General features: G+C 49.8%; 2 protein-coding genes across 3 annotated transcripts in view; both read right to left on the bottom strand.

Moving 5' to 3' along the window:
* Nucleotides 1–4,151: 4,151 nt before the first annotated feature.
* Nucleotides 4,152–13,230, bottom strand: GRWD1 (glutamate rich WD repeat containing 1). Of its 2 annotated transcripts, none has more exons than XM_003801528.3 (7): nucleotides 12,948–13,230; nucleotides 12,641–12,758; nucleotides 12,342–12,501; nucleotides 6,959–7,172; nucleotides 6,676–6,818; nucleotides 6,253–6,450; nucleotides 4,152–5,160 (listed from the first exon to the last, which is right to left on the bottom strand). In XM_003801528.3, the coding sequence occupies exons 1-7, from the start codon at nucleotides 13,132–13,134 to the stop codon at nucleotides 4,843–4,845; spliced, it is 1,338 nt and encodes a 445-aa protein (XP_003801576.1). In that variant the 5' UTR covers nucleotides 13,135–13,230; the 3' UTR covers nucleotides 4,152–4,842. The 2 variants fall into 2 exon arrangements, with proteins under 2 accessions (XP_003801576.1, XP_023363682.1); XM_023507914.1 differs by having other exon boundaries at nucleotides 5,073–5,725.
* Nucleotides 13,231–14,249: 1,019 nt separating this feature from the next.
* The window catches only part of GRIN2D (glutamate ionotropic receptor NMDA type subunit 2D), a 45,379-nt gene continuing 34,898 nt past the window's right edge, over nucleotides 14,250–24,730 (bottom strand). Inside the window, exons 11-13 of the mRNA XM_003801527.1 lie at nucleotides 17,249–17,436; nucleotides 16,821–17,053; nucleotides 14,250–16,562 (exon numbers count right to left, since the gene is read on the bottom strand). Of these exons, the coding sequence (XP_003801575.1) occupies nucleotides 15,228–16,562; nucleotides 16,821–17,053; nucleotides 17,249–17,436 (1,756 nt within the window). The 3' untranslated portion in view covers nucleotides 14,250–15,227. The remainder of the gene's footprint in view (nucleotides 16,563–16,820; nucleotides 17,054–17,248; nucleotides 17,437–24,730) is intronic.

Genomic DNA, 24,730 nt, shown 5'->3' on the forward strand with positions numbered 1-24,730 from the left:
AAAAAAAAAAAAGAAAGAAAAGAAAAAAAGAAATGTGTATCTGCAATAAATAAGGTGGTCTTACAATTCAATAATAAAAAGACTCATAACCCATTTAAAAGTGGGTAAAGGACCTGCATAGACATGATTCCAATGAAGGTACATAAATGACCAGGAAGCACATGAAAAGATACTTAACTTCATTAGTTACCAGGGAACTGCATATCAAAACCGCTTTATACCAGGGGCGGCACCTGTGGTTCAAGGAGTAGGGCACCGGCCTCATATACCAGAGGGTTCAAACCCAGACCCAGCCGAAGGAAAAAAAAAAAACAACAACACTTTATACCCACTTAGGTAGTGATAATGAAAAAGCAGATACTATCTAGCCTTAGTGAGACTGTGGAGAAACTGGCACCCATTGGCTGTAAGAGTTACCTCATCACCTGGTAATTCCACTACAACATACATGCCCAAGAGAAATGAAAACAAATGTCTTTATAAAAACTGCTACATAAATGTTCATAGCAGTATTACTTATAATAGCCAAAGGATGGAAATCCAAATATCCATCAACTGATGGATAGATAAATAAAATGTGGTATAGGAATGAGGAATTGATAGATACAATATGGAAAACATGCCAGGTAAAAGATGCCAGTCACAAAGGCCATGTGTTGTATACTCCATTTATATGACATGTCCAGAAAAGGCCAGCCTATAAATTGAGAAATTAGAGTACTGGTTGCCTAAGGCTGGGGAGATGGGATGATTGGACATGACAGCCAGCACAGGGTTTCTTTTGGGGGTGATGAGAATGTTCTAATATTAACTGTGATGGTTGTGCAACTGTGGATATACTAAAGACCACTGAATTGTACATGTTATTAAGCGGATTGTATGCTAGAGGAAATACATTTCAATGAAGATATCATGGAATAAATCAATGAGTAAAACAAACAGGCCCTCTGATCTTGGGCAATTCTTTCTGAGCTTGTTTCCTCAGCTGTAAAATGGGGAAACTGGGACTTCATCAAGGTCAGGAAGGGCCTTCTTATCATACAGACTCAGGGCCCAATCCTGGTTCAGTTGATGGCTCATCATGTGCAGTAGGGTTCCGGGCTTCTTTTTCCAGAGATTCAATTTGCTCTGCCACTTATTAGCTATATGGCCAGTGACAGGTCATACCCCTTCCTGAGCCTCAGTTCTGCCATCTGTGAAATGGAAGGAATCCCAGCAGCTCAATAGGTTGGAGGAAAGAAGGGAAGGGGCTGGGCATGGACCTGCAGACATTACTTGGCCCATGGTGGGAGGACTTTCAGGACCTGGCTAGGCCAGGACAAGCAGTACCAGGGGTGAGATACTTTGCATATAAATTCTATCCCTATTTACCAAGCACCCATATGCTATGTGCCCCCTGTACCAGGTCCTGGGGATCCTCATGGGCTTCTTGGCAGGGCCTGGGACACTTTCATCCAGTCAGAGGACTCTTAGTTGATGTCAAGTTTGGTATCAGTGGGACTCCCACACAGGACTGTGCACCTGCTGCCCATGACCACCTGTACAGCCCTGCCACGTGGGCAATTAGGCCCACTGCACAGAAGCAAAGGTGAACTCAGGTCACAGTGGCCAATGGATCCTACTATGGATCCCAACTTTGACACTTTCCTCACCTTCAGCAACCCTGGATATTAAAGTCAATCTTCCCAAAAGGGGAAATAGGCTAGGCACCTAAGGGGACGGGTTTGAGGTTGAAGCCAGAATCCAGAATGGAACCTTTTTACCTGCAGCCCCTCTCCAGCGTGGAAACTCCACTGTGCACAGGTCCCATCTCTCAGCAAGCACCCTAGTAACTGGGTGAGGAAAGGTAGGTGGGACCCTGACCCAGCCCTCAGCCATGCCTCTTGGCCCATTGCCCACCTCAAACCCCCTCTGACATGGAGACTTGGCTTTCAATAGAAAAGCCAGCTGAGGCCCTGAGATTAGCCCCTTGTCTCAGGTCCCTTGGCCGGGAGAGGAGTGGTAAATGTGGACTCCCATCTAGGCCTCTCAGGTGCCTGAGCCAGAAGGTTGAAGCCTAGTCTTATTAGGCTTGTTCCTGTCTCCTGAGCACCTACTAGGTGTCAGGTCTCAAGAGGGGCTCCTGTAGCATTCAGTTCCCCCACCAGACTTCACCAGACCCCACTGCTCACCTTGACTGCTCAGGACGCTGGGAAGTCAAGATCATCACCCCTTTCACACTCTGGGGACAGGCCTAGAGAGAGCCGTGACCTGGCCAGCCCCGCATAGTGCTGGATGGGATGCTGGTTTGGATCCTGGGCCTTTCCTACCCAGGACTGTCTCCTAAATCCTCAGGTCCCTCCTCAGCCCTGTGAGGCAGGCCTGACTGTGTCAGTTTCACAAAGCTGCTGGGGACCTTCACCTCCAGGGGGCCATTTGTGCTCAACATGGCCCAGCTCCCAGGCTGGAGAATGCCATTCTGGCTGAGGCATCCCCACCCTCCCCTGTCAAAATCAGGATAGAAGGGAAAAGGATCCCAAGCCTGAAGGATCCTCCCTTCACCCCCACCCCCGCCTTCCTCCACCTGACCTGCGAGAGCAGCTTAACGTTTCCATATAAAGGAGACACGGGGCTTAAGGTGCTTCAACTTTGTGTCAAAGTCACTGTCTAATCTGAGGCCAGGAAGCCCCACCCCCAGGCCCCAACCTCCCCCCACCACCACATTTTCACACTTTCTCTGAAAGGGTAGATGCTCTCCTACTGCCCCTTTCACACTCTGGGGACAGGCCTAGAGAGAGCGGTGACCTGGCCTCCTCCCCCACCCCCCCGCCCCGTGGTATACGGACAGCAGGTTGGAGCGCAGAGACTGACAGGAGAGGCTGTGGGGACAAAGACTATAGAAAGACCAGGAGACTCAAAGATAGGCAGGAAGAGAGAAGGGAGACCCTGGGAGGAAGCCCTGAGAAAAAGAAATATGGAGACCCTCAAAGGGAACATGAACCTAGAGTTGGGGGACATGGACAGGGTAGGTACACGGGTCCAAAGGGAGAGGGACAGAGACTCAAGGAAAGACAGAGACAAAGAGACAGAGAGAGGGGGACAGAGTTGTAGAGGGGGGAGAGAGAGCGAGAGAGACAGAGACAGAGACCCAGGGAGAGGGGGGATAGATCAGAGACCCAGATGAGGCAGGGGACAGAGAACAGACAGGCAGACTAAAGAACAATTGGAGAAAATAGAACTGGGGATCACAGTTTTGAAAAGTGGAAAGATGGGGGGACTGAACTGTGAAGACAGAGATGGAGGATAAAGAGATGAGAAAGAGGCTCTTTGAAAGGATGCATGGGGGTGGGAAGAAAAGGAGATGGGGTCAGAATTTGAGGCACCGATCCTGGGGGTGAGGTGGGGTGGGGATTCTTCTGGGGCTGGAGTCTGTCACTGACAGGGTTAGGGCCTCCCTGAGGGGGCAAGATATGAGGACACAGGGATGTTCAGACAAAGGTGGCCCCAGCTGGTCTTAAGCAAAGGAGGATGGGAGGGCAGCGGCAAGAGGGAGGAGGTGGATGGCTCAGGCCCCTGACCTTGCAAGGAGGCACATACCTGGTGGGGCAGCCCACCCCCATGACCTCTGTTGGGGGCTCCTCTGCTGGGGCTGTGGGGAAGCCTCTGTGGGTGCTGAGAGGGTCTGTGGTCTGTCCTTGGCCCCAGGGGCCTCGTGCCGGATGCCGACCTCTGAGTCCACAGGCGGATCAGAAGCCTGGCTGGAGGGGGCGGGGGTGGGGCCAGATCAGAGCCGCAGAGGGGGAGCCAAGAAGGATGGCCAGGCAGGGTGGCTGGGCCGCAGCCCAAGCAGGCTGGACGAGACAGCGGAGGAGGAGAGAGACAGAGATGGGGGGCAGGGACACAGACAGTGGGGCACAGGAGATACTGCAAGTGGGGACAGAGAAAGAGCAGTGACACAAACTAGGGAACAAAAAAACAAACAAAAGATAATGGTAAAGGGGACAGAGATGGAGGGATGGAGAAATGGGGATTCCCTTGCTACCCCTGAGATGAAGCCTTAATAAGCTGGAGGACACAGGATGAGGTACCCTTTCATTGACCCAGATCGAGTTCCAGATGTCATGGAATTTAGAGAAGGGTGAACCACAGGCACCCACTGGGCTGAGGCTTGGATTGCATGCAATTCCCAATGGTTTATTCCAGCCAAGTGGCCTAGGGACAGACAAGCACCAAAATTTCTGCCTCTGCCCCCTCCTCCTTACACCAGGTTCACTACGGGATGTGGCAGAAGGACCAGTCTCACACCACATAATTCCAGCCTTATTCTGGTCCTTTATTGCCCCTCAAGAGCCCCGCCTGCATTCCATGGGGGAAGGGAGAGGTCAACGCAGTCCCTACTGGGAAATCTTGGCCGAAGCCAGCAGATAGGAAGACAAGGGGCAGAACCAAATGGTGTTGGAGGTACCCACACCTCAAACTGGACCTAGCCACTGCCAAGCCCTCGAGATCCCTGGAGGTCCAATATCTGCAATTAGGCCCTGGAGCAGAGTGGCCAAAGGGTCAGCCAGGTGTCACAGCAGATGAAAATCCATGTACACACAGGATGTCACTATCTCTGGGTAGGTATGTTTCACAGAGCCATGGTCAAATCGAGTTCTTTCACAAACAGGCTCACTGGACCAAACTCAATGCTTTTAGAGAACAATCCAGCAAACAGAACCCATCACAGCAGCCCACAGTCCAAACTAAGCCCTTCTCTTTGGAGGAGGCTCATCAACAATCCTTGAGCAAGCCCCTTCCAGGGGAGCCAACCTCAACATCAGCTCCCAAGTGGAAGGTAAGAGCAGAGCCACCAGGCCTGCCTCAGACGCTGATGGTACGGAAGATGGTGAAGCCCGACAAAGCTGTGCTGACTAGGAGCCCAGGGCACTGTGGGTGCCAGTGCAGCTCTTTCAGGTCAGTCTCACCCTGGTGCACGAATAGCAGCTGCTGGGGGAGGTCAGCCAGCCCAGGGTCAGCCTCTGTATCACCTGCCTCGGGGTCCCGCTCCACTGCCAGGTCCCACTGTGTGATCTGGTTGTCTGCACCCGAGGCTGCGAAGACCCCACTGTCCTGGGGGTGCCACTCGACAGAGGTCACGGGGGCCACGTGCTGCTTGAAGGTGGCCACAGGAGAGCCAGACTACGGAAAAAGGATGGGAGTGAGGGGTTCTGAACACCTCAGCCTGACTCCTGAGAAGACCCAGTCAGAGCCCCCCACCTCTCTTTAGCCTCAGGGTTCAATCCTTTAAGTCCTGACAAGCCCAGAGTCTGTGAAAGCCAGAGTCCAGCTGCAATACGGCTGACTGTCCCTAGGGCTTCTGGGAAGTATGATTTTGCCTGCAAAGCTGCCCTTTTCAGCTCAGGTCATAAAATCCCCACCCCATTGTATCCTGGGCGGTTCTCAGTCTCCTTTCGCATAAAAGGAGAGGGCGGATAACAGTTTTCCCAGCAGATTCTACAAAGGCCTTAAAGGGAACAAAAGCATGACTCCCAGAAGCTCCGGAGGCAACCAACGCAAAAAACCACAAAGAACCACAGCACTTTTACTAAAGCAAAGGCTTCACTGGAAATCAAAGTCTCTCTGATTGGGAGAAACGGCTCCCAAGTTCCAATGTCAATCTGCTAAGGCCATGACCTGCTGGGCCAAGAGACTTGAATCCATCTCTGGAAGCTTCCCCAGGGATGATTCTATAGAACCAATTATGCTGGAAGAAGGAATAAAAGGTTACATCATAGTGCCCTGAGAAGGCACGGAGCCATGTGAAGTTTTGTCCAGAGGAATACCAGATGCTGCGGTTTCTCCTCTCAGCTCAGCTGTACAAGGTCAACTGCTAGCTTGGCTGTTATGTCCTATCTGCCCCTGTCCTTTCTGTACCTCAATCCTTTCCTGCAATGAGTGAGTTGGCCTCAATCCTCAACTGATTCTATAAATGCAAACTACAACTCCCTGAAGCCCCTAGTCCAGCCACTGGAACAGAGTGGCCAAAGGGTTAAGCCAGACATCACAGATGGAGTTGTAGTCCCAGGGGCCCCCCAGCACCTTCCATCTCCTGTCATCTATTCACCTGGTAGAGTGACTTCATCTGTACCATGAAGGGGTTGGACTCTAACTCTACAAGCTTTCCAAGCTCTGGCTACATAAAATCATTTAAGGAGGAGAAAACCTACAAATCCTAGTGGCTGCTGAAATCAGTAGCTTTTCTAGCCTCCAAGTGCCCAAGTGGCAAAATACCTTGAATTGCCGAAGGTCCCAGACCTTGAGAGCCCCGTCATCCCCACCACTAAGCAGGAAGGGCTCCCGGCGGCTCCAACTGATGACATTGACGTCCCCATCATGGGCAGGGGTCGTAGTGAGCATACAGGCTTTGCTGGGCGCTGCTCGGATGTCCCAGATGCGAATAGAGGCATCAGCAGAGCAGGAGGCAAACACCTAAACAAGGTGAAGTCTGAGTAACCCAGATGTACCCTCCACCATAGGATAAAGACTAGAACTACTGGTGGGCCATCCTTTCCTTTAGTGTCTCCCTTACTAGGACTTGGCCTAGAAACTGCATCTCTATCAGGCCCCCAGCCCTCTTCCCTCAGACCCAGGATTACAGGTCCCTAGCCCACCACCTATCAGATCCAGGTCATCAGGCCCCCAGCCCTCCCTCACTGTGTCCTCAGTTGGTGACCACTGCAGGTCCTCCACAGAACTTGTGTGGCCCACAAATGGCCGCTGGTCAATATGCCAGGAACCACTGTCTGTAGGTGTCCAGAGGTGGATGTTCTTGTGACAGTCACCAGTCAGCAGGCGACCTGAGAAAGGCAGTCAGGAAACAACCTTGTCCTACTTGTCTACAGCTCACCCCGTTCCCTGGAGTTTTAGGCACTCACCCTTGCGGGAGACCCCACTACTTCCCTCATCCCAGGACCACATGCACACCCCAGAGACTCACCAGGCACACGAGAGGACCAGTCAAGTGCGAAGCCCTCGCCCATGTGCCCAGCGAAAGAGAAGATGGGCTTCACTCGGGCCTGCTCATCACGGAGGAAGGTTGCCAGGGCCTGGGGGTCATCTACCACCTGTAGAAGCCTCCGGAGGGCAAACATCTCCACATGGCCCTTCTCTGACCACACTGCTGCCACAGGTTCCTCGCCCAACCATGACACCTACAGGGGAAGGGTATGTTTAAAGTGGGTGGGGTAGGAGGCTCAGGGTGATGACCACAGGCTTCCCTGAGGACTAGAACTACAGTTCGACAGATCTCCAAGGGCCAGGACTGCTGGTCCTAGGAATCTCTATGGGAAGGAAACCACAACTTCCAAGACCAGCTTTTCACTCTGGGTAGGGGGGATAACTGAGGCTACAATTTAGTCCTCTAGTCCCATCCCTGAGGACTAGAACTGCAGTTCCACGGATCTCCAAGGGCCAGGATTGCTGGTCCTAGGAATCTGTGGGAAGGAAACCACAACCTCCAAGACCAGCTTTTCACTCTGGGTGGGGGGGATAACTGAGGCTACAATTACTGCCAGTCTTCAAGAGTATGTTCAGAGGCTGGGTGCAGTGGCTCACGCCTGTAATCCTAGCATTCAGGAGGCTGAGGCAGGTGGATTGCCCTGCAGTCACAGGTTCAAGACCAGCAAGAGCAAGAGCAAGACCCTGTCTGTAAAAATAGCTGGGTGTTGTGGTGGGCACCTGTAGTTCAGATACTCAGGAGGCTGAGGCAAGAAGATGACTTGAGCCTAAGAGTTTGAGGTTGCTGTGAGCTAGGACGGTACTCTACCAAGGGAACAAAGTAAGACTCTGTTTAAAAAAAAAAAAAAAATTCCCCGACAGCAAGGCTGGTGAGGTGTCTCACTCCCATAATCCCCCAGTACTTTGGGAGGCTGAGGCAGGTGGATTACCTGAGTTCATGAGTTCGAGACAAGCAAGAGCAAGAGTGAGACCTTGTTTCTAAAAACTAGCCCGACGTTGTGGCGGGTACCCATTTGGGAGGCTGAGACAAGAGAATAGCTTGAGCCCAGGAGTTTGAGGTTGCTGTGAACTATGACACCATGGCATTCCACCAAGGGTAACAAAGTGAAACTGTCTCAAAAAAATAAAGAGTATGTTCAGACTCCTGGTCTCTATAATGATCCAAATGCTGCAAGGCCAGTCTTCCAATCTCTCTGCCTCTGTATGTTTGCTCACTAGGAGATCCTGTCCAGCCTCAAAATGTCCAATATCCCCTAGCTGTGATCTCTCTGCTAAACCACAGACACTTACTGTACTGATCCTTCAAAAATAACAAAGCCAAAGTCTTGCTGTCATCAACTCCTCCCCAGTGTTCTCCACTTCAGACCCCAAACTACAATTCTTTCCTGTCCTCTCTTCTTCATGTTGTTTGTGCTAGCTATGCTAAAAACACATATTTCCGGCTTGGTGCCTGTGGCTCAAGTGGCTAAGGCGCCAGCCACATACACCTAAGGTGGCGGGTTCAAATCCAGCCCAGCCCACCAAACAATGACGGCTGCAACCAAAAAATAGCTGGGCGTTGTGGCAGGCCCCTGTGGTCCCAGCTACTTGGGAGGCTGAGGCAGGAGACTCACTTGAGCCCAGGAGTTGGAGGTTGCTGTGAGCTGTGATGCCACAGCACTCTACCCAGGGTGACAGCTTGAGGCTCTGTCTCAAAAAACAAAACAAAACACATACTTCCAACCCCCTTCTCTTTACCTTTATTGCTGTCACTCAAGCTACTACCAAAGTCATGCTTCTTCTGAATTACTTTACCTGACAAGGTTCTATCCTTCTGCCCTTGCCTCCTCCAAACTGATTCTCAATACGGCAGCCATAAGGACCCCTATGAAACAAAAGCCAGACCCTGTCTTTCCTCTGATCTAAACCCTCCAGTGGCTCCCAATTTCTCCCAAGTAAAATCCCAAGCCCTCCGTGCCCACCGTCCAAATCTTGTCATTCTCCCTTTACCACCAACTTATCTATTCTGTTCCAGACACACTAAACTCCCTAGCTTCCCTTGAAACTCCTCAAACATGTCAAGTTCACCCTAGGGCCTTTGAACTTGTGTTTCCTTTGCCTGCAAATGTGTTTCCCATACTAAGGTGAACAGATGTTCCGCTTTGGGCGGGACAGTCCCGATTTTTAACAATTTGTCCCGCGTTCCGTAGCGTTTTAAAGAAGTCCCAGTTTTTGGAAAGAATGCATGACAAGCTAGGGAACAGCGGGAGAATGAGAAGGGAATATATGGTTTTTGGCTGCCATGTGGCTAATTCGCCAGGATATGAGTTTTATATTATTTTTGTTAATTTTACAATCTTAAATGTTAATAACAACAAATAATTGTTGAGAACTGATTATCAAGAGCTGCTTATCAAAGTTTGCATTGTTGTTAGAATTCAACCACCATTGTTTGGACTTAATGAACAATGGCATTTTTTGGCATTGGCAATGATGAAAACGTTTTGTAACTGTCTCTCAGACGATATACATCATATTGTGTGCTAGTGCTAGTTAAACAAGTGATGTCAACAAATCAGCTATTCAGATAAGTTATTTATTTATTTCATGAATTTAGCAGACAGTACTCATATTATTTATATTTTATAGTGGGCAGCTAAAAGTCTAGCGCTGACCTTGAAAGTGACACTTATGACTTACAAGGTTTCATTATTAAAAAAATATATTGATAAGGAAAAGGTTAAATCTTGGGCATCAGCAAAAATCACAATAGAGAACAATCGGGTTAGAAATATTTCATCATTTTGAAACAAACCATGTTTCATACAATAATGCACTAAAAATTGTGGGATACGCGCTGTCCTTACCAGGAACTAATGCTGAGACTGAATGCGTTTTTTTCTATGGTAAATAAAGTATGGACATTAGAAAAATCACAATTAAGTGTTGAGACTTTGAAAGTCATTTTATGTGTGAAATATAATTTAACAAATTCTTGTGAAAAATTTCATGACCTTTTAAACAACAACAGCAATCTACTAAAAAAAATTCACTCAAATGAGAAATATGTCAAAGAATAAAATAATACTATACATATTTTTTTTAATGTATTATATTTGTAAATTGCACTTATGTTGAAATTAAAAAAAATTATGATACTATTTTTGTGTTCTATAAAAATGTTTGTTGTTCCATATAGGCCAAATTGTTAATTAAGAACCCACTCCCAGGCTCGGCGCCTACAGCTCAACCGGCTAAGGCGCCAGCCACGTACACCTAAGGTGGCGGGTTCGAATCCCCAGCCCGGACCCGCCAAACAACAATGACGGCTGCAACCAAAAAATGGCCAGGTGTTGTGGCGGGTGCCTGTGGTCCCAGCTACTTGGGAGGCGGAGGCAGGAGACTCGCTTGAGCCCAGGAGCTGGAGGTTGCTGTGAGCTGTAATGCCACGGCACTCTGCCCAGGGGGACAGCTTGAGGCTCTGTCTCAAAAAAAAAAAAAAAAAAAAAAAAAAGAACCCACTCCCACCCCACCGTCAATGGTGTACGGCTTTGCCAATATTAAAATCTGGTTACCTTACCATAGGTACCCTTGGCTCCTTGACTCACCAACCTGTGGGTCTCTGTTCAAATGGCACTTTATCACTGAATATATTCCTAGCCACACTATTTAAAATAGCAACCCTACCCTAGGACCACCAAAATCCCTTATATAGCTTTATCTTACATTTTATCCACAACACTTAGCACCTTCTTACATACTATACATTTACTTAGTTTCTATATTTGTTCCCTTTGCCCATTAGCATGTAAGTTCATGGAGCCAGAGACCTCCTGCTTGCTGCTACATCTTCAGGACCTACAACAGCCTTGAATCATGGCAATAATAATTTAATGAAAATACATAGAACCAGCTATGACCCAATTACCACACGAAGTGCTCCCACACACCATTTCATTTCCCTCACACATCTACCTGATCAAAAGATTCTCTTAACTCTAAAGCAAAAAACAAACCCCACAACCCAAATAGTTCCTAACATATAATGACATAACAAAAAACACACCTTTCATATTACAACCAGCTGTTGTTCTTGGCACTATAAGTTATTTCATTTTATCCTCATATCAACCTCATCAAGTAAGTTTTATAGCTCACCATTTTACCAAAGAGAAGTGTGAAGAACATAAAAACTACTCTTATAATCGGGCAGTGCCTATGGCTCAAAGGAGTAGGGCGCCAGCCCCATATGTGGGAGGTGGTGGGTTCAAACCTAGCCCCCGCCAAAAATGGCAAAAACAAACAAACAAACAAAAAACCCTACTTTTATAATCTAAAACTGTATTTAGCATACAACAACTATCATAATAGTTAAAATATATAGGCTGGGTGCGGTGGCTTATGCCTATAATCCCAGTATTCTGCGAAGCCAAGGAGGGAGGATTGCTTAAGCTCAGGAATTTGAGACCAACCTGAGCAAGAGCGAGACCCTGTCTCTACAAAAAATAGAAAAGTGAGTCGGGCATTGTGGTCAGCACCTGTAGTCCCAGCTACTCAGGAAGCTGAGACAAGAGGATTATTCGCCCAGGAGCCCAGGAGTTTGAGGTTGCAATGAGGTATGATGACATCACTGTACTTTACCTGTAAGACTCTATTTCAACCCTCCCCTAAAGCAACAACAAAAACCCACCCAAAAGAATGAAAAAGATAAAATATGTAAAACTTTTGTAAAAGCTAAAGGGGGGGCCAGGCACGGTGACTCATGCCAGTAATCCTAGCAACTCTAGGAGGCTGAGGTGGGTGGATTGCTTAAGATCACCTGTTTGGGCTCGGCGCCTATAGCTCAACCGGCTAAGGCGCCAGCCACGTACACCTAAGGTGGCAGGTTCGAATCCCCAGCCCGCCCGCCAAACAACAATGACGGCTGCAACCAAAAAATAGCCGGGCGTTGTGGTGGGCGCCTGTGGTCCCAGCTACTTGGGAGGCGGAGGCAAGAGACTCGCTTGAGCCCAGGAGTTGGAGGTTGCTGTGAGCTGTAATGCCACGGCACTCTGCCCAGTGGGATAGCTTGAGGCTCTGTCTCAAAAAAAAAAAAAAAAAAAAGAATAAAAATAAATAAAAAAAATAAAAAAGATCACCTGTTTGAGACCAGCCTGAGCAAAAGCGAGATCCCATCTTTACTAAAAATAGAAAAACTGAGGCAAGAGGATCGCTTAAGCCCAAGAGTTGGAGGCTGCTGTGAGCTATGATGCCACAGAGATGCTTGAGACTCTTGTCTCAAAAAAAAAGGCTGAAAGGCATGAGAAGGTGTTGGGAGAGGTACAGACATAGGGGTGGGGGTGGGCTCCAGAGAATGCAGAGAAGGTTCTTGAGACCATATGTACCCGAACTCGGTTGATGCCACCGTAGTGGGGAACCATGGCAAGCTCCAGCTGAGGCTTCCGCTCTTCTTCCTCCTCTTCATCTTCTTCCTCCTCTTCATCACTGCCTTCTGAGGGTGGGGGTTTCGTGCCATGCAGATTGTGCATCCGAAGAATCATCAGTCTGGGAGAAAGTGTGGGATGAGTAAGGCACTGGGTACCAGGATCCTTAGGGAGAAGGGAGGAACTCTAACTCCTGGGTTCTGAGGAAAGGGCTGAGGTCTCTCACTCCTAGTCCTGGAAAAGTCTCGGGTCTCACTCACCTGTTGTTCTGGGCACTCTCCGCCTGGGTCCCAGCACATAGATAAAGAGTAAGAGGAAGCTTTGTCCGGTTGTCTCCCAAGTGATCTCGAACTATGTCAAAGCTAAGACAAGGGGCGCCTGCGGACATAAGGAGGAGTTTAAGAGTTATAATGGGAGAGCGATTTCAACTCTCACCTCCCTCAAGGATAAAACGTCTCCAGTGTGAGATCACTCCTTAAACCCCAACCTTCTCTTCTTGAGCGCCTCTTATGTTAAAGGCTCAGGATGACCCTCTCAGGACTCGGGACTCCAAATCCTCAGCCCTACCAGTTTGCGCTCGGTGGTACAGCACATAGGCCTCTTCGTCCATGACCAGCTCCTCGCCTTCGCGTAGCGGCGGTCCTCGGCCAGGCAGGTAGACCTGGGCCGAACCCTTGGAATCTGGGTCGCCCGACTCGGCTTCCATGGGTTCCCCTGTTTCACACGTGCGCCGTCGACCCTTACGCGCCGCCATCTTCTCACCGCCGGCGCAAAGTAAGAGCGTCACGTCCGGGTTTAGCTCCTCCCCGCCCCCAATGAATTAGCCCTACTGCGCAGGTATCTTGGAAACCTCTTCGGCCTACCAATTAAAGAGAGCAGTGAGGGAAGAGGGAAGGAGAACTAAAGTAACGTTTCCATCTGCGCAATGGCGCAGCGAGGGAAGCGTTCAGATACCCAAAAACTACACGTGCCCCCTGATTTGAGGTGCTCTTTCGCGTTAGCAGTGGCAAGGGCTTCTGGGAGTTGTAGTTCTATAGGCGGTCTGTTTTCCCTATTAAGTAGTTCAGAGCGGAAGACTCCATCTTTGTACCTTTGATTCCCATAGCTTTCTTCTGGCTTAATTAATTATTCATATATGCAAACTTGAGCTCCTACAAGCAAGGAGACTGGGTTTCTGTTCCCCGAGGACTCATAAAGCCAGTTTCTTCTCCTCTCCCTGTTATGATGGCTTTAATTTATTTCAAAATGCTTAAGAGTAGATAGGCTGGTTATTATGTATAAGTTAGTCGGTTGAATCTACCCTCTAGGGGCAGTAAATTGCCTAACCAGGCGTTAACATTGCAGCTTTGGTCAGCAAACACTTAATCAGAAAGTCCACCCTCTGGAGGCAGCTATTACAAGTGCTTTGCCCCTCTTTATCGCCCTTGAGCACTAGCGGTTTGGCTAATTGGCGTAATGAAATGTTAGAAATAGATTCTCATTGGTGAGATGAACAGCATTCAAGATAATATGGATCGGCTGGGCTACATTAGCCACTCTTTACTTGCATGAGCAGGATATTAAGAATCAAATAAGCCTTATTGCCTACATCCATAGGAAATGCGACCCTAAATTTTATCCTAAAATGTTTTATATCTGAGATTTCTCTCACCACTCTCTTGGAGTCTCTGCCCTGACTCCCTCTCACTATCTCTCATCTCAGAGTTTCTTCCCACCACCTCTTTCCTCGTCTTTTGTTTCTGTACCTCCTTTTAGAATCGTTTTCTCTCTAATTCTCCTGTTTCCTCCTTGTGGGACTTTTCTCAGTTTCTGTTTCCTACAGAGAAGCTGATGGGGGCTAAGAGACAGACACAGAGCTCAGGCTTGGACTGAGGAGGCATAAAAACATGTTTTATTCCAAACACTGCAATATGGAAGAGGAGAGTGGGAAGGGAGGTTGGTGAAGTGTGAACTCCCAGACCCTCCATTCCACAACCCAGCCCCAGACCTGGCTGGAGATCTGGGAAGAGGAGGCTTTAGAGGGTCTGCTGGGTCATGACCAAAGGGTCACCAGTAGGGGCTGGATTTGGAGAAGTTGTGGCTAATGGCACCTGGGTGGGTAGGAAGGTGAGGCGGGATGGGTAGTTTTGGCTTGAGGGAGGTTGGGATCATTAGGGAAGGCAAGGCTTCAGTTGGGGACATGTCCTAGGTCAAAATAGGGAAAAGCTGCACAGGTGGAAAGGAGGGGTGTGTCACGGTTTGATGTCAAGGGTCACAGTCTGGTTGGGGCAGTCTGGGGTTTGGGTCACAGTTTGGGGTCTGGGGTCACAGTCTGGGGTCGGATGACCATTTTAGGAGTTGGAAATCACAGTCTGGGGTCAGGGGTTTCTGTGTGGCGGGGCCAAGGTCTGGGGTCACAGTTTGGCAAACGCGTCTCACAGTTTCGAGTCCCAATGGATGAAAGGTTAAAAACGGGCCTCCCCGGAGGCGTGGCTAGGGCCGGGGAGCTGCACAGTGATGTAGGGGCCACGGCCCGGGGCATAGGGTGGGGCGCGAGTGTGGTGTGACCCCCCCAACCTCCCGCCCCATCTGGTGACGTTAAAAAGCCCTTATCGGGTTTATAAAAAGGTTCAGTGGGCTCTGAAACCCCTGTCCCCTCGCTCTCAGGCTGGATGAGACTTGAGGGACCAAATCCTCTCCACCTCACGGTTTCCCCATAACAAGGGGGGCGCAGGACGCTGCTCCAGGCGTGTCCAGCCAAGTTCCATTGTTTTCCTTCCCAACCCACATGGGTCCTGTCCCTTCTGCCTGCCCCCTCGGGCTGTGGCCTGCGCTGACCAAGGGGGCGGTGGGGCCCCCGGGGCCACGTCATACCTCGGACTCGAGGCTGGAGAAGTGTGCCGAGCCCCTGCGGGTGCCCAGGTCCCCACCCCGGTGTCTCCGGTGGGGCGCGGCGGGCAGTGGTGGCCCCCAGTGAGCGGCGTGTGGGCACCTGCGAGCGTGGCGGGAAGGCCCAGTGAGCCTGCGCGCAGGGGCGGCGCGGGGACACGAGCTGAGGTCCTCCAGCGAACGCGACGTGGGCGCAGGCGGCGGGAGGTCCCAGCCCCCCGCGGCACGCCGGTGGCGGTGGTGGTGCGGTGCAGCGGCGGGCGCGCGGTGCGAAGCCCGCGGGCGGTGAGGGTGCGGCCGCGGGCACCCGCAGCGGGCTCGGCGTCGAGGCGGAGGCCCAGCGGCCCAGGGCGGGGGCGGCGGCGCCCACCAGCCGCCGTCCAGGCCATCGTGAGAGCAGCTGAGGTGTCGCGGTGGTGGCAGGAGCTCCAAGCTGGCGCAATGACGGCAGTGCCAGGCTGCTGGACCGCTGCGCGGGGGCAGGTAGTCCCAGCTACCGGCGCGCCAGCCCCCGAGCTTGTCTACTGACCAGTAGCGGCCAGGCGGCGGCCCGAGGCGCTCGGCATATGGGTAAGGAAAGTCGGCGAACCACCAGGGCTCCAGGCCGCCCAGCGACGCGCCGCCCAGGCTCTCCGAGTCTTCCGAGTCCGACGGCGACGGCTCCAGGTCAAGGTAAGGACAGGGGGGCGGCGCTGCGCGGCACGGGGGTGGCGCTGCCGGGGCTCCGCCACCCGAGGCACCTGCACCGCCCGCGCCGCCTGCGCCGGGCCCCAGCAGGGGCTGGCTCTCGGGGTCTGAGCGCGGCCAGCGAGCAGGCGCTGGCGGGCTCTCGTCCTCGAAGGCCAAGCGGCAGAGAGACGGCCCGACGGCGGTGGCTGCGGCGGCTGGGGGCGCGGGCGGCGATGGGAAGCCGGGGAAGGCACCGGCTGGGGGCTCGGCCGGTTCCTTGTCCCGCACGATGGCGAAGTAGGAGGGTGGCGGCTTCTGCGGAGGTTGCGCAGCAGGAGGGGACAAGGGGCGCCCTGCTGCGCCCCGCGGTGCCGCGCGCGCCTCGCCGAGGCCCAGGCCCAGGCCCTGTGGCTCGATTGGGCCGTAATAGCGGTGGAAGCCGTCGGCCAGGCCGGCGCCCCCCGGCGGCCCTGCGCCCTTGGTGCGGCGCCAGCGGTCCACTGCTGCGCGCTCGCGGGGCACGAAGGGCGCAGGGCCAGGCGCCGGCCGCGCGGTGGGGTACGCGGGGCTGGGTAGAGGCTGCGGTGGAGGAGGGGGCTTGGCTGGCGGTGGGGCGGCCTCGGCGCTGCAGCAGCTGTACATGCCCTGAGACCGGCAGTGGGACCGGGTCAGCGTGGGCAGGAGACACCTGCTTTTCCTCGCATTCTTCCCCCTCTCCAGCACCTCCCTTCCATTTCTACCCACTCCGTCGCTTCCCCCCCCCCTCCAGCACCTCCCTTCCATTTCATCCCACCCCGTCGCTTCCTCATCTTTGGTGTGTCTCCCCAGTCTCTCCCTATCTCTTCCTGTCTCTCCCAGCCTTTACTTCCATCTCACCCATCTCTACCCATCTCCCTCTCATACCCGAGAGAAGGCCAGCAGGAAGTCCATGCGATGGGTGGGCCCCAGGCAGTGCCGCAGGCGCCAGTACACCAGGTGCTCCCAGGCGAAGACCAGCAGGGAGAGGCCCATGGCCACCAAGAGCATGTAAAAGACACCTGCCATGTTGTCGATGTCCAGCTTGCTGCTCATCACCTCGATTTTGTCATTGTGGCAGATCCCAGAGAGCCACAGGCGCTCCAGCATCTCGATCTCATCTGGGGGAGAGGGATCAGAGGTCACCTGCTATAAATACCCTCTGAAGACCCTCCTTTCTGATGTAGGAGTCTAGTCCCACCCGCAGCCCCTTCCTTCCTCAAACTCTGGTGTCCGGGACTTCATTCCTTCCTTCCCCAGGACCCAAGGGTCTTGTCCTCCCTCTCCGGTATAGAAAGCCCTGTGCACAGCCGCACCATCCCCCAGGAACTGCAGCAGCGCCAGGTCGATGGGCCGCTTCCAGCGGGAGCCCTTGTGCAGGGCGATGCCATAGCCTGTCGTGGCAAAGACCTTGCCGGAGCCGATGGTAACCAGCTTGCAGCCCTCATCTTTGCGGGCCATGTAGTTGAGCACGGCTGCGTCATAGATGAAGGCATCCAGCTTCCTGGGGGCAGGGGGCAGGAAGGGTGGTCTCACCCAGATGCCCTCAGGGGCCAGCCCCAACCTCCCTCACCCAGATTATAACTGGCCTTGGGCTCTTGAGCAAGTCAATTACAAGTCTTTGTGCCTCAGTTTTTGTTAGTTTGTTTTGAGACAGTCTCACTATGCCCTTGGTAGAGTGTTGTGGCGTCACAACTCACAACAACCTCAAACTCTTGGGCTTAAGGGATTCTTTTGCCTCCCAAGTAGCTGGGACTACATACAGGTGCCCACCACAACACCCAGCTATGTGCCTCAGTTTTAGCATCTGTAAAATGGGCATAAAAGCAATAACTCCCCTCCGAGTTATTGAAAAGGTGAATATCTGATACAAAGGAGGTGCTGGAGGAATGTGAGCTGTGGCAGTTTCATGAAATAATTACTTGTTTAATCCTCATGGTAGCCCTCTGAAGAAGGTCCTATTTACTCCTACATTTTAAAGAGGAGGATTGAGTCTTAGGAGGCAGAATAATGAAATAATAATACAAATGAATGATCACTTATATTGTGCCAGACACTGCTTTATCTAGTCTAAGAACTCATTTAATCCTCATAATGTAGAGGATAAATAGAAACTATCACCTTCATTTTTTCAGAGAGAGAATTATAGGTCCAGACACTATACCATAACTTGCTTGGTTCTGGGATGAAGCCCTGAGTTTTAAGACTTGGTGGGAAGAAGAAAGGGAATGTGGATTAGTGCTCATGGTAGATAGACATCAGGGCACATGCTGCAGGTATAGCTCACTCTCCTTCACAACTGCTGCCATTTTTCATTTATTTCTGTGATTATTTAATTAACCTTAGCCTATCCCATGAGACTGCAGGCTCCCCCGGGTCCCAGTCCATCTTATACTGCGGATGGGGCACAGTTCCTGGCAGATATATTGAAGGTAGTAAATATTTATGCAATAAATGAATGAGCGAATAAATGAACCCACACTTAGGAATACTATGTAACTATTCTGTGTTGTCAGTTAAATGCTTATTATGTGAAAGATAAAGATGTTCAAGGTGTATTATCCTTAAAAAAAAACTAGTATCAGAATCTCATAGAATATAACTAAATTTTTTAAATTAAATTAAACTTTTTTAGAGATGGTTGCACTCTGTTACCCACACTGCAGCTTCCAACTCACTGCAGCCTCTAACTCCTAGGCTTAAGCGATCCTTATGCCTCCGCTTCCTGAAGAGCTGGGACTGGAGGCATAAGCTGCCTGGCCATATTTATTTTTATAAATTACATGCATAGTGGAGTAAAACTTTGGTCATCTTAACTTCAGACACCAGACTAGTTCTTAGAGGTAACTGTCTTTCTCTAGTTCAGCTTTGTCTAAAAGAACATGCCGTGATGATGGAATTTTCCATATTTATTGTCCAGTATGGCAGCCACCAGCCACATGTTGCTCATGAGCACTTGAAAAGTGACCAGTATGATCAAGGGGCAGAATTTTAAATTTTATTTAGTTTTAATTTTTTTTTTTTTTTTTGAGACAGAGCCTCAAGCTGTCCCTCGGGTAGAGTGCCATGGCATAGCTCACAGCAACCTCCAGCTCCTGGGCTCAAGCGAGTCTCCTGCCTCAGCCTCCCAAGTTGCTGGGACCACAGGCGCCCACCACAACGCCTGGCTATTTTTTTTTGGTTGCAGCCATCATTGTTGTTTGGGGGGCCTGGGCTGGATTCGAACCCGCCACCTTGGATGTATGTGGCTGGCGCCTTAGCCACTTGAGCCACAGGCGCTGAGCCATATCTAGTTTTAATTTAAATGGAAATAGTATTGGACAGTGCAGGTCTGGGGAAGACAAATGGCTGGATGCTGGGTTGCAGAGAAGGCAAAAGATCTTCCAGGCAAGAACACTTAACCTTGAGTGTTAAGTTAGCCTGTCTGTTAATATAAATCCCTTTACGTCCCCAAATCTTCAGAAAAGCATTGTCTATGAACTCACATGCTCATACATAAATGCCTTGTGTGTGTGGTTGTTGTGTAGAAAATAATGAAAAGGACTGAATTAGTCCTTGCACCCCCAAACCATAAAAGAGATAGAGAATGGATTTCCCAAATTGAATGAGTCTAGCTGAAGCACAGGCTTGGAGAAGGGGCAAACAATTAGGAGAAACTTGGGGAGGGATGGTGTTCATCAATCCTTCTGTTGATAAATGAGGTTTGAATTAATTTTATATAAGCCTAACAGGCAGGGAGATCCCAGTTGACATCTGGAAACATACATAGGGGCAGGAAAAATACTGCAACCGCCTGCAGGCATTTCTGCCTTGTAGGCAAACTGTAATTTTTCTCTAGGTTTCTCTTTGTTTAGGAAAATGCCCTTGGGGGCAAAAGGTGAATTGCTCTCTGTGTTTAAATGGGAAGACTGAAATTTCCAGAGTCAGGCTCCTCTTACAGAAGAGGAAGGATGGAGGGGCTGGGAACTAGGATAAGATGGAAGAAGGGTCTCCAGGTGTGTTCAGAGGACATGGGGGAGGGGAGGGAGATACTCTCAAGGACCATTTTAGAAGAAGCTAAAAATCAAGGCTTCCAATGGTGGAAATATTTGAGAGGATTTCAGGAAGAGGAGATCTAATAGCATTCACCTTTGCTCAGTTCCAGTATTTAATGTCAACCTCCCTTACCCCATCCCCAACTTCCCATCCCCCTAGTGTGCCTAAATTTCTATTACAACTCAGCTATTTCTTTTAGTTTCTTTTTTTGGGGGAGAGTGGGAGAGACAGAGTCTCATTCAGTTGCCCTGGGGGTGAGTACCATGGCGTCATAGCTTAAAGCAACCTCAAACTCTTGGGCTCAAGCAGTTCTCTTGCCTCAGCCTCTCAAGTAGCTGGGACTACAGGCCGCCACTGCAACACCCAGCTATTTTTTAGAGATGGGGTCTCACTCTTGCTCAGGCTGGTCTTGAGCTCCAGGGCTCAAGCAATCCACCTGCCTTGGCCCCCAGAGTGCTGGGATTACAGGCATGAGCCACTGCGCCCAGCCCTTCAGCCATTTCTTACATATGGCCTTTATTTGGGTGTAGGTTTGGAACAAATTAAAATTCCTTGTGCCTATCCTTGCTATCCTGTTTGTTCCCAGCCCATTGCCAGAAGGATCTTAACATTTGAGTGAGCCCCTGTCCCTACTCAGCTCACTACCCTCCCCTGGCACCCTATGTCATTCACGGTGACTTGAGCTATCTCAAAATTCAAGGCACCATGCCATTTCACACTCGCCCCTCCCCCCACCTCCCAAGTTCCCTGTCACCTGTTTTGCTCCCTGGTCTGTGCCCTGTACTTGGAACACTGGCAGCTTAATCCTGCCTCAGGGCTTTTGCACTGTTTCCTCTGCTGGAACATTTGTCTCCCAGACAGCCACCTAACTGGTTCCCTTAACTCTTCCAAGTGTTTCCTCCTTTTTTTTTTTTTTTTTAAGATACTGAGTCTCACTTTGTCACTCTTGGTAGCATGCCATGGTGTCACAGCACAAAGCAACCTCCAACTCCTGAGCTTAGGGGATTCTCTTGCTTCAGTCTCCTGAGTAGCTGGTTTACAGGTGCCTGCCACAATGCCCAGCTATTTTTGTTGTTGTTGTTGTGGTGGTGGTTTGGCCAGGGCCGGGTTTGAACCCGCCACCCTTAGTATATAGGGCCTGCATCCTAGTCACTGAGCCACAGGCACCACCCAAAAGACACCTTCTTTAGCACCCCATTTAGTAACTGCAATCTATTTGGGAGGCCAAGGTAGGAGGATTGCTTGAGGCCAGAAGTTGGAGACCAGACTGGTCAACATAGTGAGACCCTTCCTCTTAAAAAAAAAATTATCATTTTTTTTAAGATAGAGTCTCACTTTTGTTGCCCTGGGTGGAGTGCCATGACGTCATAGCTCACAGCAATCTCTTGGGCTTAAGCGATTCTCTTGCCTCAGCCTCCCGATTAGCTGGGACTATAGGCACCCACCACAACGCCTGGCTATTTTTCAGAGATGGGGTCTTGCTCTTGCTCTGGCTGGTCTCAAACTCCTGAGCTCAAGCAGTCCACCTGCCTCGGCCTCCCAGAGTGCTAGGATTACAAGCATGAGCCATCGTGCCCAGCCTCTTCAAAAAAATTTTGAAAAATGGGGCTGGACATGGTGGCTCACACCTGTAATCCCAGTGCATTGGGAGGCTGCCTAAGCTCATGATTTTGAGACCAGCCTGAGCTGGAGCAAGACCCCGCCTCTAAAAATAGCTGGGCATTGTGGCGGGCACCTATAGTCTGAACTACTCGGAAGGCTGAGGCAAGGGAATCGCTTGAGCCCAGGATTCTGAGGTTGCTATGAGCTATGACGCCATGGCACTCTACCAAGTGACAAAGTGGGACTCTGTCTAAAAAAAAAAAATGAGCTAGGCATGGTGGCATACACCTGTAGTCCAACCTACTGGAGAGGCTGAAGCAGGACAATCAAGCGGGAGTTGGAGGTTGCAGTGAGCTATGATCCTTCCACTATACTCCAGTCTGGGCAACAGGGCAAGATCTTATTTCAAAAAACAAAAAGAATAAGCAGAGTGTGGTGGCTCATGCCTATAATCCTAGCACTCTGGGAGGCTGAGGCCAGTGGATGGCTTGAGTTCAGGAGTTCAAGACCAGCCTGAGCAAGAGTAACCCCATCTCTACTAAAAATAGAAAAACTAGCTGAGCACTGTGGGGGACACCTGTTGTCCCAGCTACTCCAGGAGGCTGAGGCAAGAGGATACCTGAGCCCAAGAGACTGAGGTTGCTGTGAGCTATGTCGAAGCCACTCAATCTACCAAGGGCAAGAGAGTGAGACTCCGTCTCAAAAAAGAAATAATAATAATACTGCAATTTGTAGCCTTCTTCCCAGGTCTCCCAAATTGGTTCACTTTGCCCTATTTTACTCATATCTCTTGTTGCTTAGTAACACATTATAAAATGTTCTTAATTATTCAGTTTATTGTCCCTCTCCCTCTGCTAGAATTTAAGTTCCATGAGGGTAGGGACCTTGCCAGTCTGGTTAACCACTGAATCCACATAAAGTACACATTTAAGTGCTTACTAAAAAGTGGTTAAATGAATGGATTCAAGCTGATTCAAGGTGGAAATTCTGTGGGGCAGTGGCACCAGAGCTGAGGTAAGATTTCATTAATATGGAAAAGATGCCAAGAGGTTTTGCTCCACAGGAAACAAAACAAAACAAAAACAAGATGAGAACAGTGTGTACTTTTAGTTTGGAATGTATAAAGATGTGTGTGAATGCATTCATGTTTTAATTGATCTGAAGGAAATAAAAAATAATCTTTACATTAGAGAAAGGGAACTTAGTGTTTCCTATTTTGCTCCTGCTGTGTCAGTGAGAAACTGGACATCACTCATGGAACAGGCTTCCAAAACGGACTGGGAGCGGAAGCTGCATTTCTTTATTTCCTTCCTCTTCCTGTGGGGTTGGTTGTCCTCAGTGGTAGGGTAAGCCCACAGTATAAGGATGGAATTTTCTTTTTTTTTTTTTTGAGACAGAGCCTCAAGCTGTCCCCCTGGGTAGAGTGCCGTGGCATTACAGCTCACAGCAACCTCCAACTCCTGGGCTCAAGCGAGTCTCCTGCCTCCGCCTCCCAAGTAGCTGGGACCACAGGCGCCCACCACAACGCCTGGCTATTTTTTGGTTGCAGCCGTCATTGTTGTTTGGCGGGTCTGGGCTGGGGATTCGAACCCACCACCTTAGGTGTACGTGGCTGGCGCCTTAGCCGGTTGAGCTATAGGCACCGAGCCAAGGATGGAATTTTCTAGTGCTGTCTACTTTGATAATGACTGGCCACAAGTGGCTATTTGCATTTAAATTTAAAAATAAAAACCTCTGGTTCATTGGTCATACCAACCACACTTTAAATGATCAGTAGCTGGTGCCTACCATATTGTACTGCCTAAGTCTAGAACTTTCCATCATCACAAAAATGTTCTGTCTATTGGAGAGGCCTCTCTTTCTCCTGGAGAGTGCTACTGTAGACACACACACACGTTACTGTCTCCCAGAATAGAATGGAAACTCCGGGGACTTTGATTTGTTCACTGGTATAGCCCCAGTGTCTGGTACAAGAAGGCCTTAATAAATATTTATTGAGGACTGGGTGCAGTGATTATTGAGGACTGGGTGCAGTGATTTATTAATCCTAGCACACTGGAGGCCGAGGCTGGAGGACTGCTTGAGATCCAGAGTTTGAAACCAGCCTAAGGATGAGCGAGACCCAGTCTCTAAAAATAGAGAAAACTTAGCCAGATGTTGTGCCAGGCGCCTGTAGTCACACCTACTTGGGAGGCTGAAGTAGGAAGATCCCTTGACCCCAGAAATTTGAGGTTGCTGTGAGCCTGGCTGAGGCAATGGCACTCTAGCCCAGGTAAGAGAGTGAGACTGTCTCAAAAAACAGAAGAAAGAAAGAAAGAAAGAAAGTATACTAAATGAATGAATGCCTTTTAACTTTTCATATTAGGAGTTACTTTATCAGGAAGATCATGGTGCATTATTTGTTTTCTTCTTTGTTCCTCTCTCTATATATACACAATAGAACTTCTGTAAGGGGACCACCCAATGAACTATAACTAACTGGTAAACATACATAGGTGGTCAACATAAGGAGGTAGGACTTACTATATGTGGTGCATGTCTGATCTATGAAAATTGGGTCAACTTAAAGAGGTAGTCCACTATGGATGTTCTACTGTATATATCTCTCCCAAGAAAGAGACTGAAAAATATTCTGGGTGCAGTGGCACATGCCTATAGTTCCAGCTACTTTGGAAGATGTAGGTGGGAAGATCCCTTAAGCCCAGAAGTTTAAGACCAGCCAGGGCAACATAATCAGACTACCATGTCACTACAAAAAAAAAAATAAATTTTTTTTAAAAAGAGACAAGAAATACTGACATAGGAAATGGAAATTCCCCAACATAAATGATCCAGACAGATCATCCTATAGTGAAGTTCACAGACAACAACCCCACTTTCATGCCTTCATAGGCCCACCACTTCCATTGACTCCTACCTCCAAGTATAAACAGACTACCAAGGATTCCTGGACATCAGATAAAAGCTCTAACAAGAAAGATAGACACAAAATGAACAAATCAAGGGAGGAGGGGAGACTTGGAGGAAAGTGAGTAAGCAAGGAGCAGAAAATGTAACCCTCCCCCAAAAAACAATTATCATTAATATCATCAGAGAAATAAGACAAGATACTGCAACTTTTTTTTTTTTTTTTTTTTTTTGAGACAGAGCCTCAAGCTGTC

This window comes from Otolemur garnettii, unplaced genomic scaffold, assembly GCF_000181295.1.
Source record: "Otolemur garnettii isolate 467f Iridium unplaced genomic scaffold, OtoGar3 scaffold00211, whole genome shotgun sequence".
In the NCBI taxonomy this organism is placed as follows: Eukaryota; Metazoa; Chordata; class Mammalia; order Primates; family Galagidae; genus Otolemur; species Otolemur garnettii.

What these genes read in the sequence shown, in the direction of transcription:
- GRWD1 (XM_003801528.3), bottom strand. Translation starts at nt 13,134, where the DNA reads ATGGCGGCGCGTAAGGGTCGACGGCGCACGTGTGAAACAGGGGAACCC. An exon ending in GTACCACCGAGCGCAAACTG is followed by an intron (nt 12,759 to 12,947) that starts GTAGGGCTGAGG and finishes TTATGTCCGCAG; the next exon opens with GCGCCCCTTGTCTTAGCTTT. An exon ending in CTGGTCCTCTCGTGTGCCTG is followed by an intron (nt 6,819 to 6,958) that starts GTGAGTCTCTGG and finishes TGCCTTTCTCAG; the next exon opens with GTCGCCTGCTGACTGGTGAC.